The following is a 16,586-nucleotide window of genomic DNA, read 5'->3' on the forward strand; positions in this document are numbered from 1 at the left end:
ATACGCGAACACCATACACATACAAAAGTTTTAGATTATTCCTCCTGTTGTGTCATGGGCAAGTGGCGTTGATGCGCTAAAGGACGCTTTGCGTTTGGAAGCTAAGGTAACGAAATACATTCGTGGAGTTATTTCGGAATGCGAACATCCTGAAGAAAAGGAAGGGCAGGGATTTAATGATTATCACGTAAGTTATCTTACATTGTAGACACCAGTCATTCATTTTGTTATCAGTTGGTAGACTACTTGAATGCGGACTTTTTGGAAGAGCAGTACAAAGGTCAACGCGATTTGGCTGGCATGATATCGAACCTTGAAAAAATGATGAACGAACACCCAGCTTTAGGAGAGTTCATGTTTGATAAGAAGTTGTTAGATTAGTTATGGATTTTACTGTATCACAGTTTATATGTCTACCGAAATTTAGTAATATTTCTTAGTATGAATTTATACCTATTTAAATGAGTGGTTATGTAAAATACTTTTCAATCAATGTAAATAGGTACAAATAAAGAGAGTAAAATTAATCCATCCGCAAGTAACTATTTCATCTGGTAGGTAGAGCTAAAATGATCACGCTACAGCTACCAAGAGCTGATCTCGAATTCTTTAAAAACCCTAGACTATCAAATAATAGTCATCAAAAGATATATGTCACTAACCTAGCTTTACATGTTTTCCAATAGGTAATGCTATTGTAACCGTCTCCAAGGAAAAGACGCATTATGCTCACTTTGTGTATTTTATTGATATAACCACAGAGTGAATCAATTAATAATTATATTAGAATGCGACTGTACTCGTAGTGCGGAAGACGCACAGAGGCACAGAGAATCGGCCGTTACCTACGCCGAAGTAATTTAAAGATTCGGTTCCTTTAATCGTAATTGATTGTTCTAACCAAAAGGAGGGTTTAAACTCGAAATCGGTGGAATTCGAGGTGGAATTACGAATTGAATACTACAGCGTATTAGTTGATTTTACACGATCGGCTGTTTGCGTAGCCATAGCCCATAAGACAAATATAAAATCACCAACATAGGAAACGAATATACCCCAACAAAAGAATGAAGAATGGTGGTCATAGTTGATATGCAAAGCTTTAAAGCTTCAAAAAAGTGTTTTTCGCCAAAAGAACAATTTATAATGGAAAACAGATGGCTCATTTTGTCTTCAAGTCTCCATTTCTTTGGAGCAACTTAGATAGCGTGTTTCAACGTCAAGCTAATTGGGTAACTCACAACCATCATGGAATTAAATGGGAGAGTGACCGTCTCACCTATTTCCACTCATACTTCGATCACCGTCAGATCACGTTATGTGAAAGGAAAGGAGAAAGCAGATATCATCCGAAAAGCTCTATCGCGGGAAGTTATCGAGGTGGAAGAAGAACCGGCTCTTCCTTCATTAGAACCAAATTGCTATTATCATATACGGTCACTTTGTCATTGTGCTTTATCTAACGTCTATTACATTTATAACACCTATGTAATGCAGTAATTTTTTTAAATAAACAATAGTATGTTGAAAGACAAGTGTTACAATGCGACCTATTGTAATACGACTATCTTGTGGCACGAGTGGCGACGCGAAGCGTAGCCACGAGTGTCCGCAAGATAGGAGTATTACAATAAAGCATTGTAACACGCGTTTTTCATACTATTTTTTCTATTTCGGTGCTTTAATTTAATTAAAAAAATCATTATCAGAAACTATAGGAAACATTAGAACTAACATGTTTTATGTTGGGAACACTTTTTATGCCGTTAAGTTTTAGGTTGGCAGCGTAGTAAGACTGACATTTTGAAGTTCAAACATGGAAGTACCCAACGAAGTACCTACTTGTACTAACTAGTAACTGCCAACTTAAGAGATGAGTTACCAAAAAAACGACTATAATCACTGTCTTTGTACAACTGTTTTCGGCCGAAAACAGTTGTACAAAATCATCATTGTGACACCGAAATAGAAAAAATATTTTTTGACTTTATTTATTGTACAGTTGGTACATTTTAATATGATTACATAATATGGATGCAGTATTTTCAATTCTACATTTAAAACGATATCGATCTAAAGCAGCAGTTTGCGATTGTTCTTTCCTTGCTTCTTTGTAAGCAAAGGACCAAGCTCGTATTACATGAACTGTATTTTTTGATTCCTCAAAACTAATACGTCTCATTTGACAAAGTCTTTCAGACCCAGTCCACACATTTGCGTTTTAAAACACTTATAACAACCGTCGCCATTAATAAACTAATAACATACACGTTGAGCAGTTTTGTATACTTTAGCTAGTCTGAGAGGATATCGTTTTTAACAAAGATAGTCAAGAGAAAATGCTAGACAATAGTTTTAGTTTTAGTATTTATTCAATGGTTTTAGTCTCTGTTTAAAACAGAAAAATTTGCTGCTCCTAGCACAGGTACCACTCGCACATCTGCGCATGCGCATTCTGGCCAAAAGCTTTTCAGCCCTCTCTTTTATATCTAAGGGCGGATTCCCACTACTCGTGACTTGACGACCCCTGGCTCGGCTCGTTGTTTTGTGGAGTTGGAAGACGAGCGGAGCCAATCATTCCCACTACACGTCTCAATAGTCAATGCACGATTTTAGGTGGCGGTTACTTGTTTTTTAAAGAACTTGCAGTGGCGTAGTTAGTCTGTTCGAATATGCCAAGCCAACGACAGCGCATTGCCGCGATTGCAGCGGCTTATTACTACATTGCCGCTTTAAACGTTTCTAAAGCAAGGTCGTTCGACCACTCCATTTTTCACAAACTTCGGGCACTCTGATTCTCTCAGATATTTCAATTTAAACAAATTATCTCAAATAATAAAACGTCCCAACGAGAAATCCACACGGACACTGTCGCACACTACTGAATTAAAGTAATTCTGCAGTCTACAAGGGCACATGCTTTTTCTAGGAACTCTCCTTTGAATATTGACTCGTGCAACATTTACCGACACCGAACGGGAACGACAAGCCGTGTCAAGTTTCAACGAGCATTCCCGTTCCCACTGCTCGTGGCTTGCCGAGTCGTGCGCCAAGTCATGAGTAGTGGGGAGTCCTATTCTGGAACGTGTGACTTCCGTGTGAGTGAGTGAGTATATGGCGTCATGTCGAGCGATTTTTATAATTATGTATATATTATATATAATTAATTCATATAATGTAGTAATATAATGTACTATATTCCTGACACTTTACGCCAATTTTTCCAATCTCCAGTGCTATTCAAAGTAGCCTTCCACTTCTCCTGTATATCTTTATTCGTAAAGTTAGGGGATGATACGAAATTTGGTGAGCGAGTCACGGATGATAAAGTCACACACTCACCGGTTTTCCTCGACCCAAAAGCTTTTCAGCTCTTCCTTTTATGTCTAAGAATATGTCTACCAAATTTGGTCCCAATCTGTTCAGCCGTTTACCCGGAAATGAGGGAAAGGGAGACAGACCGACAGACAGACCGATAGACAAACCGACAGACCGACATCATTCACATTTTGTTTGATTCCGATTCCTGGTGCCTCAAAACTTATTTCCGTCAAAAAAGTGGGAGATCATTTTTTACCCCAATACAGTATCTCCCTTACTGACGTGCGGGTGCTAAAAATGGAATACTGTATCATATTTGAAAATGATTCAATAGACTTTTTTAGCGCATTTTTACAAATTTATTTGTAAAAATTATCAAAGTCCTCGTGTGAGATCGAAGGGACTTCAGCGCATTTTTGTGTGGCAGATCAGTATTCTATTAGCCACTTTTGACTCAACCATGAATAAAAGATCTTGTCGAAGGATACCACATTCCCTTTGACGGTACCCACTTCCGACGTCCCGTTCACCCGCAATTCGCGTTTGAAGATTTTTCTCCACCATCAGTTAGATCTTGTCGGAGGCTACCACATTTCCTTTTTCAATGCATACTTATACCACATTTTGGTGGATCTCGCTAAAAACCTTCCACAAGATAGTACCTAATTTTTGGGGGGCACTTCTCATTGCTCGAGCTTCTGTTGACGACACGAGAAAGAGAGACAGCCATTCGAGATTTACGAAACGTTAAAACGCGTGACAGAATTCGCAACGGAAGGTAAAAGGTGCCCGAAGTTGACTACCTCTCGAAGACGCGCGCGCGCGCGCCTTGAAAAAGGTCGTTAATTTCGCCCCTAGGCCAAAAAACAAAATTCCAGTAGTTGTGCGCGTTTACAACACCTTTCCGACGACACCAATTTGAAAAGAATCGGACCAAAACTGTAGTAGAAGATAGGAAAAAACTGAAAAATCTTCACGTTAGTATACTACGCTCGAGGACGACGCCCAGATGTCGCCAACCCCACATCATGTAGCCATGTCCCCAAGGTTTACAAATTACACGGCCTTGTAGATACACGTACACCCGTTGCCTTTCTACAAGAGTTCTTCTACGCGCCCACATTTGCTGCCAGCCAGCCGACCAGCCAGCCAGCCAGCCAGCCAAAGTAAGATTAAAAGCTACTTTTTACAAATAAATTTGCAAAAATGCGCTAAAAAGTAGCTTTAATCTCACTTTGGCTGGCAGCAAATGTGGGCGCGTAGAAGAACTCTTGTAGAAAGACAACGGGTGTACGTGTACCTACAAGGCCGTGTAATTTGTCAACCTACAGGGCTACATGATGTGGGGTTGGCGACATCTGGGCGTAATCCTCGAGCGTAGTTTACTAACGTGAAGGTTTTTCAGTTTTTTCCTATCTTCTGCTGCAGTTTTGGTCCGATTCTTTTCAAATTGGTGTCGTCGAAAAGATGTTGTAAAGGCGCACAACTCCTGCGTGGTGGAATTTTGTTTTTTGTCCTAGGGGCGAAATTAACCACCTTTTGCAAGGCGCGCGCGTCTTTGAGAGGTAGTCAACTTCGGGCGCCTTTTACCTTCCGTTGCGAATTTTGTCACGTGGTTTAACGTTTCGTAAATCTCGAATCGCTGTCTCTCTTTCTCGTGTCGCCAATAGAAGCTCGAGCAATGAGAAGTGCCCCAAAAATTAAGTACTATCTTGTGGAAGGTTTTTAGCGAAATCCACCAGAATGTGGATGTAATATAAGTATGCACCGAAAAGGAAATGTGGTAGCCTCCGACAAGATCTAAATGATGGTGGAGTCAAATCTTCAAACGCGAATTGCGGGTGAACGGGACGTGGGAAGTGGGTACCAACAAAGGAAATGTGGTAGTCCGCGACACGATCTTACTGATGGTGGAGTCAAATCTTCAAACGCGAATTGCGGGTGCACACGCAAAGTGGGAAGCGGGTACCGACAAAGTGAATGTAGTAGCCTTCGACAAGATCTTTTATTGATGGTTGAGTCAAAAGTGGCTAATAAAATACTGATCTGCCACACAAAAAAATGCGCTGAAGTCCCTTCGATCTCACACGAGGACTTTGATCATTTTTTTCTATTAGAGGTATCTAAAAATACAATACCATATCACCTACCACTCCCGACCCAAAATTTCAAATTGCAATCATTGGCCAAAAAATACCCACCACCAAGAAGGGTTTCTTTTATAACTCTTGTTACAAGGAATATATTAAAAATGTCCGGTTTTCTGTGTTAGTAAATATTCTTTAAACCTCAGGCAACTATGCAGATTCAAACTTTTGTATTTACATGTATCAAACAGTTTGTTTTGTCCATACGCAGTAGGTTTTTTTTTATTTGTTAAGATATTTAAATGAAATTGTGTATCTAGAGGCACCTCAAATAAAAGTAAAACTAATGCCGATTCAAGCTACGCATGCTGATCTGGAGGATAGAATCAACCCCTTAAGGTATATTGTAAAAATGATGTATGTGTGAAGATCTCGAGGATCCGTTCGGTATTCAGTTGTATCGGATTTTTTAACAGGAATTTGCAATTTATGGGACCAATTGATGCAGCAATTAATCCACAAAGGAAAATATTTTTCTTAGCTATTCGTGCTATTAATAGTAATAATAATGACCTTTATTCACATATTATACAAAAGTAACGAAACAAAAAAAGGTATAACAGTATAGTATATCAAAATGCACATTTTGAAGCACCCGGAATCTTGATGATGTTCGATCAGTCCGGTTCCGACTGAACCGATTGGAACCAAATTTGGTACACATATTCTTAGACATAACAGCGCAGAATAGCGCATGCGCAGATATGCGGCTGGTATCTGTGCTAGCCACAGCAATTTTTTAGCGCATTTTTGATAATAAAAAATGTGCTATTGTTTGCGTTTTGTCCGTCCGGCCGTCCGGACCCACTTCTGCCGTTTTGAACTACTGAATGGTCCTAGAGTCCTGGAATATTCTGGTATATTCCCTTATACTTCAAGAACGGATTGTCGGAAGAGGGTACTCACAAAGGACGATTGAGACGTCGGCAAGAAATGTATCCATTGGTGATGTCAAAACAAAAGCTATTTCGGTTACAAAAAAATGCGCTTTATCTGCACAAGAGTTGTGCACAATTTATACTTGTTTTATTTTATACCCGTGTATATAATAATTTAGAGGTACTTTTAGCAGAGCAGTGCTGCAGCTGCGCTCGAGAAATTGTACCTTCCACCGTGTCTACCGAGACCTTAGCAACACCACGCGATCGGTAGAGCAATTTTTTTTGGTGTCTTATGACATCAACTTTTTGAAACAAAAATTTCATCTTTGTAGAAATAAGTTCAATTGAATAATGTTTAGCGCATTTTTTTAAAATTAAAAAAAAAATAGTTTTACGCTCGACCTCTTATCGTGATCGGGTATATTCCCTTATACCTCAAGATCGGATTGTCGGAAGAGAGTACTCACAAAGGGCGATTGAGACGTCTGCAAGAAATATATCCATTGGTGATGTCAAAACAAAAGCTATTTCGGTTAAACAAAATACGCTTTATCTGCACAAGATTTGTGCAGAATTTATACCTGTTTTAAGTATACATAGTCCATAATATACGTTTAAGTAAAATTCTCTGTATGCATTACTCCGATATTTTTAATACACTTTATTCTGTATGACGACTGATGTTTTTCTTGCTAAAACGGTACCTGCGTTTGAAATGTGAAATAGGAATTATATATCAAGGTAGAGAAGTACAGTATTATTGGCTGAGCACCAAGATTACATCTCGAGGCGCTTGCGCCGAGGGGTGTAAGGTGCGAAGGCAATAATAGACTTCTCTATCGTGGTATATATACTATTTTTTTCCCTACTAGCACTTGAAGTCCTCTAAATTAACATATTATATTGATAAGGAAGTGAACGGTTGGACAGAATTTTTTGTTTATTAATTTAACATGTCAATCAAGTGCATATGGAAGTACAAGTCAAACAGGCCGTATTTTGTTCTGTCATTGAGATATTTTTAGAGAGTAATTTCGTTCGAATTTTTATAAGACTATGTAGGATACGAAAACACTACAATAATACAAAATTATAGAACTGGTGAACATTGGATTTGACTTCTATATAGTAAAAGCCGCATTTTTGTTCTAAAAGGCTTCAAGGAAACGTAAACGGTGAGTTTCTATATTCAACCATTTTATTTCAATCATTTTATGGAAAACATATCAAGTTTTCTAAGGTCGAAAATGATCAGTAGACTGGTAGATAAGCCATTTGTTGTATTATTGTCCTGCTGGTTCCGGACAAAGTCCATATATATGTTACCGTCAAAACTCGATTTTAGTTGACACTAGTTTTAACCATTGAAAACGCGAAATAATTTCTGGTTTTAACTAAAGAAAGTAGTAATAACCCATTTTAATTCTACCGTAAGAGTGTAAGACCTTGCACACACTACTAAATCGCACAGTTAGGTACTAAATTATAGGTTATGTTTATTTATTCTTACTGTCTTTTTCCGTTAAAACTAGTTTTAGTAAATTGACTGTCGGGAGAAACTATTTTAAACCGACCTGTTCAGTCAAAACAGAAATACAAAACAAAGTTTAATCAAACCCGCCTATTCACAGAGCACTGCAGGTGCCTTTCGAGCCTCTGCCTCTAAGCTAAGTGTAAAGGCTCTAGTCCCAAAGCAACCTCCATGGCCAAAATTGGCGTGATTTTCAGGGCTCCAGTGACTCCCAGACAGGCGAGTCTCTGGACCTTTTCTAGCTGCTTCCTGTAGGTTGCCCTGCGCATAGCAGGCCACCATACAAGTGCACTATACCGTATTATTAGCCTTATTTATCACAAGAGTGTAAATCCAATATACCAGTGGAGGGTTCAAACCCGATGTACAACCAAAATCCCTTCTATGTGTAGAAGAGTCACTGGCGCCCTGGAAACTACGCCAACTTTGGCCATGGAGGCACTTTTGGGACTAGAGCCTTCTATGTAGAAGGGCTTTTGGTTGTACATGACATGCAGTGACCTTTTTTGCGTGATCGGTCATTTCTGACTATTTACCATGGGTGTTTCCATGACAGTACGTAGAATTTACCAGTTGCTATGATTACGACGACGCCAAAATTACTTACCGATCTAAAAACAGAACAGCAAAAATACTTACCGACGCCTTTTTAAAAATCAACAGTCTTACATTACATTTAATCTTTAATTATTGTTAGGTACATTAAACGTACAATTTGTGCTGTTGTTTCCTATAGCAAGACGCTCATAAAGTCATAAAGGAAGTACAAAGCTAGTAAACTACATCAGACACATGCACATTTTTATGAAATTATTAATTTCAATTTTGACAAATAAACTGGTTACCTAGTGATGTACACCATACCACTTCGATCATTTCGATTTATTCTGCTCGTTAATTTCTTAGTGTATATTTATATTGGTTGCATAATTTTAATTTCGATTGCGCAAAAAATGTTATAAGCACGTCGAACGTTAAGGGTTACCGTTCTCAGACAATAATTCGCTCCTCCTCCAAACAATTGTCTTCGAACGGTAAAAATCCCTTACCGTTCTCCATACTTAGTCGCAAATAGTACAGTGTGAGCAACAAAGATTGAAGCGTGCCGCTTCAGCTAAATTGGCAATGTGCCGCTCATAGCATATGCTGATTTGATACAAGATACGAAATACGAATAGACGCACGTCACTGTGACAGCGCAGAACGTCATTTTCGTATACAACTCCATACAAAGAAGGTAGTTTTGATATTAATAGGAACAAGCGGTGATGACGCACGCTTCAATCATTGTTACTCACACTGTACTATTTGCGACTCTACAGGCTACTATTAAAGGTTATGTTTCTCATTAAAAACAAATTACTTACCTGCTTATTATATTAGTTTTTAGTATATAGCTACTTCTAATGAACTGCTTAAGACTGCTCTTTAGAAATCTTTAATAATGTAAGGTAAATTTTTGTTTTCAAAATTAAACTTAAATGAGAAATCACAAATTTCTCTACCTATTGCTAGTGCTACCAACATAAAGTTAATAAAGTATTAAATGTGAGTAATTAAACGACAGCTTATACAAGACAGCCACATTTATAGGCGTAGTACCTACTCCTATCCTACCGCATTGTTTAAATACTTTAATTTAAACAATGCCTACCGTAAGTCGTCTAATAAGTACACAACTCATTTCTGCTGCTGTTTCGCATATTTTTCATTGATACATTGCAATGGTATATATCTAACATATTTATGCTAACATGAAGGTACGCCTCCATAAATTCCAGGAAGTACCCCACAATGAATTTACTTGCAAAAGTAAAACAAAGACACCAATAAACCACAATAATAATATAAAGGGTGATCAAATAAGAGCTTCCGAAAGTTTTTTTGAAATAAAATGCATTAAATTCAATTAATAATCAAAAATTGTATTTGATACGTAAGTTCGGTTCATGACATTTAATGTTTAAAAATAATTTGTTTTAAATGTTGACCGTGACTGACTCGTAGATGGTCCATTCTATGGGTCCAGTTTTCAAGCGCTCTTTCGAGCATTTCGGCCGAAATTTCATTAATTACACGTGTTATATTCGCTTCTAATGCAGGAATAGTTTATGGTTAATCGGCATAAACAAGTGATTTGAGATAATCCCATAAAAAGTAATCTAACGGCGTTTGATTACAAGATCTTGGCGGCCAATTCACTGCTCCATTTCTTGATATGATGTTCTCATCAAAAGTTTTTTTCAATAAATCGATGGTTTCGTGTGCTGTATGGCACGTCGCACCTTCTTGTTGAAACCATAAGTCGGCTACATCAATATCTTGAATTTTTGGCAACAATTTTTTCATTGCGCGTTCAGTTGGACGATTATGAGTACCATAAAATGGTTGAAGAGCACGAAAAACATTTCTCGCTGAACACTGATTTTGGAAATAAATTTCCACGATTTGTAATCTTTGTTCTGATGTAAGTCTGTTCATGGTGAAATGTCAACTAATAATGAACAAAAAACACATATGCACATGTCAACTATCTTGATTAAAGTGTTTATAAATCCCTATTGGAAAAAGTACTTCGTATTTGATCACCCGTTATAAAAACCTCGAACGCGTTTCAACAGCCATCAGCAAACAACCGAGCTGAATTTACTGCTGGGAAAATCAAAATGGCAGTAGGCATAATATGCAAATGTAGGTATACAACATTTCTTGCATCAATCGCACAGTCGTAGAGAAAGTATAGTCTTCTACTTGCGTAGAATAGCTATTATTCACTTATATGATTCCACTTCATCCACATGAATAATAGACATATTCTACGCTCGTTAAAGAATGTACTATTCTTTTCTTATTAGGATTTTAAATACAAGCAATCAAGCCTTATAGCTCGTATACGATCATGTTTTTACCAAAATTTAGAGTGATAGAAACATTAATTTAGATTGGGCATTATGGCTTATACACAGTGGCAGTATTAGCTTTGCGGTATTGTTCACTAAACTGAAAGGTCTTTCGCTACGAAATTGAAACCCAAATGTATCCGTTTAGGCAGCGCTATACCTTTCTCGTATATATGTTTCAGTTGAACACAAAAGTTATTTAGTTAACAAAACAGGGGACCCCTGAGAGTAAGTGATCAATCCTGTTACGACAGGTCTCACATCCATATTCACGCATTTAACATTTTTGTAGCTTTTATCAAGGATGCCAGCTAAAATTATACGTCTATATTTTCCCCTAACCTTTGTTAAAATTCAGAACGTGTACTTTATCAGAGTATAACGAAGTTTTAGATCGGAAAGGAAACGCGCTGATACACTGTTCGCCTCTTTACTTTCACAAAACATGTATAATAATGCACAGATTTTATTTATTGAACTCTACACTGAACTTATCCCATTTTCTCTGAATTTATGCAATTGCGTGACGCGGGGTGAACGCGCTTATAAAATTATAATACATAATCTATGTGCCTATTCATATCTTAACTACTACCTACATCTTCAATTTTTGCCCTAACGAAGGCCAAAAAATTTTTCTCGTTCTGAATTATTATATCGATGTACAAAGAATTGTGGTCACTGAAATCTGGTGGTATAGTTTAAATATGCAAAAAGAACTGTTATATAAATACATATATTTTTACAATATATCTACATATCTTGGCCATATATTAAACATGATGGTTTGTACGTATTGAAACCGTTTATAGGCGTATGGCAATTTGTTCTCCAACGAAGGGGACGGGTCAAGGATTAGTGGAAGACTGAACCACATTTTACATTTAAAAGCTCTAATTCATTATTAATGGTTTGCTAACCTTATAACTTTATAAGTTTTATTCAATGTACAATCGATGTTGCAATATTTTATTCCATCTTGAGATTTAATTAAAAGTTATTGTTTTCTGAACAACCCTTATTTGCCATATGAGCAACGCTTATCGCTAACGAACAACAACCAGAACAATATGTATCTCTGTAGTATAGACTATAGAGTATCTAATAAAGAATCTAACTAATGAGCAGTTTTGAAGTAGAGGAAGTGAATTTGTGCATTTTTTATTCTTAAAAAAATAGGCTAAAAATCTGTGAATGTCAGCAGAATTTGAAGGTTATTACCAAAATAATTCAAACTGTCGCCACGTTATCAAAAGATCAAAACAACAAGGCGTCGGATCGAAGGGACGCAGTTTTGCGTGGCAGATCAGTATAACAGTTACCCAGTTTTAACTCCACCATCAGTAAGATCTTGTCGGCAGCAACCACATTCCCTTTGTCGGTACCCACTTCCGACGTCCCGTTCACCCGCATTTTGGATTTTGGTGAATTTCGCTAAAAACCCCCACAAAATAGTTCTCAATGTTTTGACCACTTCTCATAGCTTCTATTTATGACAAGAGAAAAAGAGACCGTGATTCGAGCCCTAAGATGGACCCCCAAAGTCGAAGACGCACGCCTTGCAAAAGGTGGTGTTTTTCGCCCGTAGGAAAAAAAATTCTGTAGGAGTCGTGCGCATTTACAAGATCTTTCCGACGACACCAATTTGAAAATAATCGGACCAAAACTGTAGAAGATGATATGAGAACAAACTGAAAAATCACCACGAAATGCGCACGAATGTAGACAATTAGATTTATCAAAAGCATTATTGAGTAACTTGTCTCCAATGCTGAATGTCGGGTAATCCGCAAACAACAGCAAATTTGAATTAAAAGTTGAATTAAGATCATTCACATAAATCAAAAACAGCAAAGGCCCCAATATCGGTCCCTGCGGTACGCCAAGTGTAATGAGACGTTTATTGGAGAAACTGTTATTCCACTGCACACACAAATAGAATTTGATTAGATCTATACGGTCGCTATAGAAATGGAGAGTTTGTAGTTCAACTATTAATATGCGGAATGACAAATGCAATCGAATGCTTTGCTTAAATCACAGAATGTGTACATTGAGAATTCGCCATATTCAAAACATTTCAGTGTAAATGAAACAAAATCGATAATTGCCTGGACAGTATTCAATAATGTTCTTACGGAAATCATAGGTACTTTTTTATTAGAAATTCAGCTGTTTATGTTTACAAATTCGTTTATTATCATGTAACAATAACTTTTTCTTTTATCTTTGAGAGGTCTGGAAATAACGAGATTAGCCGATAATTCGATATTTCGTTGCACATTTATTATTGTTCCGAGATAATTTGTATCTTTGGACTTTTTTCATTTGTTCTCCATGTTTTCTTAAATTTTCACAACGTGTTTGTGTTGATCACCATAAATTGCGAGTAATTTTATGTTGAAAGATAAGCCTTTTCTTCTATGAATTCTACCGGTCAACCGTATGTTATATACAGAGGGTCATTCTTGAGGAGCGTCAGAAAGATATTGCTGTGTTTATTTCGTCTGGCAGGATGAAATTTTCGGAAATCTTAATTAAGATGGACAATCGGGGTCTCTTTTTTGTGTAATTAACATTTGTAATAAAATTTTATTATTTGTCGTTGGTCTATGACCTATGTGACGGCATGGAAATTATTATTGTCATACGAGAAAGCGGTCAAGGTTGTTTTTGTTTATCATTTTATTTTATTTAACGTAGAATTTCCGGGAATGTCTGTTTGCTTTTATCTGTTATCAAATGTAAATGCTTAATTTAATTGACAGGTGGATGTGATTTATGGCCTTTTTTGTGTAGTTAAGAGAAATGAATTTTTATTTTTCCTAGAAATTAAGTTTGGATTTTTCTCTTAATGTCTGATAACAAATTGATTTATAAAAATTATTCGACCTCTATTTTTTTGCCTATTAACGTAGGTACGTTGAGAGGATAGTCTTTGTTGTCAACTGTGTATGATTCGTTATTGTAATTTTGATTTTCGGCAAAAGGGTTTTGCCTTAAATAGGACATCAACAAGAAAAGCGTCGCTTTTAGCCACAATTAACGAAGAACTATGTTTCATTGAAATTTAAAATCAGCTTTTAGACACAATCAAAGCAGAGCTCTCTTTCTATGATGTTTTGAAATCGGCTTTTTGCTACGTGCAGCACCGAGTTACGTTTCGTTAAAGAATTTATTTTGCTTCTTGAAAGTTCCATCGATGATTATTTGTTTTGAAGTCACAGCCATTGGAAGTTTTGTCTAATGTGAGTTTGAAGTTTGAAGAAGTTTCGTGTGTGAAGCCGGAAGCAAATTCGCGGCTAATTATTGTTCTACGTTTTGAAGCTTTGAAGTTTTGACAATCAAGGAAGAGGTGTTTGTCGGCGCCCCCATACGTGTGTTTTCAACGCGACTCAGTTTGAAGTTGAGTTTTTAAGATTTTTAAGAAAATCAGTCGGGTGCCACGGCAGTTTGAGATCAAACAACGATAACTAATGGCAAATGCAGGCGCTTTTGTTTGATTTCATAATTCCATGGCATTACTGACTTTATAAATGCGACAGTTTTGAATTTAATGCAAAAAAACGACATTTTCCCATTTTTTCTTCGTTTTTTGTTTATAACAATATGTTCCGGCAGTTTCCGGGCAGGGGGATTATGATTTTTGCATTCAGCAGATTTTTTACATAGGATACACTTGGTCTCTTGAGTGCAGTGACAACATCCAGTTTAGACTACTTTTGGAGCTAATTTGACTAGACTACATGTAAAAATGGTTCACGCACAATACAAAGGCTGCGAGTCAACTTTTTAAAGGAAGACCTTTTCTGATAGGCGACTTTCTGTTTTGACTTTTGGGAGTAATTGGCAAGAGCGATGTGTTGTCATTGCAGAGTGTCAGCGTTGCATGATCGAAAAGGTGTACAAGAGAAGTTAGTTTCTTAACCAGGCTATCACAAAATTGTCTTTCTGTTTTTTTTAATGCTATGCGGCTATCATACGGAAGTTAATGGTTAATGTATAGTTTCAGCACCTTGAATCTGAAAATTAGCGTGCGGTGTTTGTGTTCATATTCATACTAAGCTAATGGCAGAGCCTTTTAATCAGAAAAGCGCTATTCATTCGTAAAAACGCAAGAAACTACATACGTACACTACCCAAGACAAAGTTTTCTAAGCAAAAAAGAAGATATTTTAAGAATATAAAAAAAAAATTGCGATGTTTAAATTTTCGAAATCAGAAAAAATTCTCTACGAAATGACACAAAAAGTAAAAATTACGTCCATAAGAAAAACAAAGTTGATGATGGTTAACCGGAGACGAAACGTCGGATTTAAAATTTAAAACTAGCATCTTGTAGAGGGAAAAAAATGGCCATCAAATTTATGTCTTGGGCATTCAGATAATGCTCCTAGTCTTTTTTCCAACGATTTTGGAGCATGAAAAACGATTTTGACATGTTTTAATCAAATTCCACGTAGCGTCAGAAAAATAATTTAACATCTTTGAATTACACACATGCGGTTATCAAATGTGCACGCGATGTACTCTTTCAGCATCAAGATAATGCGTTTGAAAGCTTTTACTACTCCAAATCCATGTGTAAAGAATAATTGTGGGTACATTTTGATCTAAAACTTTTGACCTAGACCACAGAGAAGAGTTATATTGAATTGTTACACATCTAAGGGCCATAGGGAATAATCTAGCGAAAGTCCGAAATCGATACATGACCTAGGGAATGAAATATTTTGATTTCTATTATATTGAACCCGCAGTTTTTGCTGATCCCGATTCACTCGAAGTCCTATAACTTTTGTTCCTGTTGAACCAGCTTCCTGAAAATCAATAGCACCCTACCTTAATGTCCAAAGTACCCATACCAAATATGGCAGAGATGGGAATTTCCTTAGATCAGTTTCGAGCATTTTGCCGGCTACTCCGAATTATAAGTTTTCCTGCAGTTTTGCCTTTTTTTCGCATAAAAACCTCATGAACATTTTTATAATTTTGTTCATTTGGGGGGATTTTGTGGTGAGGAGCCTCCATAAATCCGCACAGAACGAGCTAGAATGTTCATATCCTCTGGATCCTCAGCTTCTCCAATGATAAGAAAGTTGTCATCTTCTTCTTCTTCAGCAAGATCCACTACCTGTTGCATGGATAGCGATATCTGTGAATTTTTTTCCTTTTGCCTGACCTTGCTCGACCATTCAAAAGGGACACCGATTAGAAGATCTGTGACAGTAGCAAAAAGCTTACTCACTACACTATGGTTTGAATTTTTGATTATACCATGGTTTGAATGATCACTGAATAAATAAGGCATCATAAAATAATGGATACTTTTCCACTAAAAGACAAAAATCAATACTTAATTTGCTTTCATTATCCTCATTTTTAGCACTTCTTCAACAACAAGTTTATTACGACTCACGACTTCCGACAATTCATCATGCAAATTTTGTGCAAGTTTAGTTTCTGCGAAAAAAAAACGTAAATTTTGATAAAACTATAATAAATTTGCCAATATTTGAAGCGCCGTATCTCGGAAACTATTAGACTTGCTGCGGAGATCGTTAAGGGCTTAAATTGTCAGAAATTTTGTCTAGTTCAAAAAAGTATACGACAATAATTGCATTAAAATCGGTTCTTCGGGAGTAAAACTTACAAAAACCAAAAAATGGTAAGAAAAATGACATATTTTGAAGTGCTGTGTCACTGTGTCGCTCGCACAGGTCTTTCAATGTCGAAAACTTGGATTTTTCACTTCCATATTCATCTTAACAATTTAAAAGAAAAAATAGAGATGACATATCTGATG

The 16,586-nt window shown here is 36.8% G+C and overlaps 1 protein-coding gene across 3 annotated transcripts in view; it reads left to right on the forward strand.

Moving 5' to 3' along the window:
• Nucleotides 1–16,586, forward strand: part of LOC116166939 (homeobox protein Hox-A1-like) — a 72,400-nt gene that overhangs the window by 38,810 nt on the left and 17,004 nt on the right. For 2 of the 3 annotated variants that reach the window (XM_031482156.1, XM_031482157.1), the window contains exons 4-5: nt 35–187; nt 235–527. The exons of the other annotated variant lie outside the window; for it this stretch is intronic. In XM_031482156.1, the coding sequence (XP_031338016.1) occupies nt 35–187; nt 235–381 (300 nt within the window). In that variant the 3' untranslated portion in view covers nt 382–527. Of the gene's footprint in view, nt 1–34; nt 188–234; nt 528–16,586 lie in introns of those variants that run through there. 3 annotated transcript variants of the gene reach the window in all.

Source organism: Photinus pyralis, unplaced genomic scaffold, assembly GCF_008802855.1.
Source record: "Photinus pyralis isolate 1611_PpyrPB1 unplaced genomic scaffold, Ppyr1.3 Ppyr1.4_LG3b, whole genome shotgun sequence".
NCBI lineage: Eukaryota > Metazoa > Arthropoda > Insecta > Coleoptera > Lampyridae > Photinus > Photinus pyralis.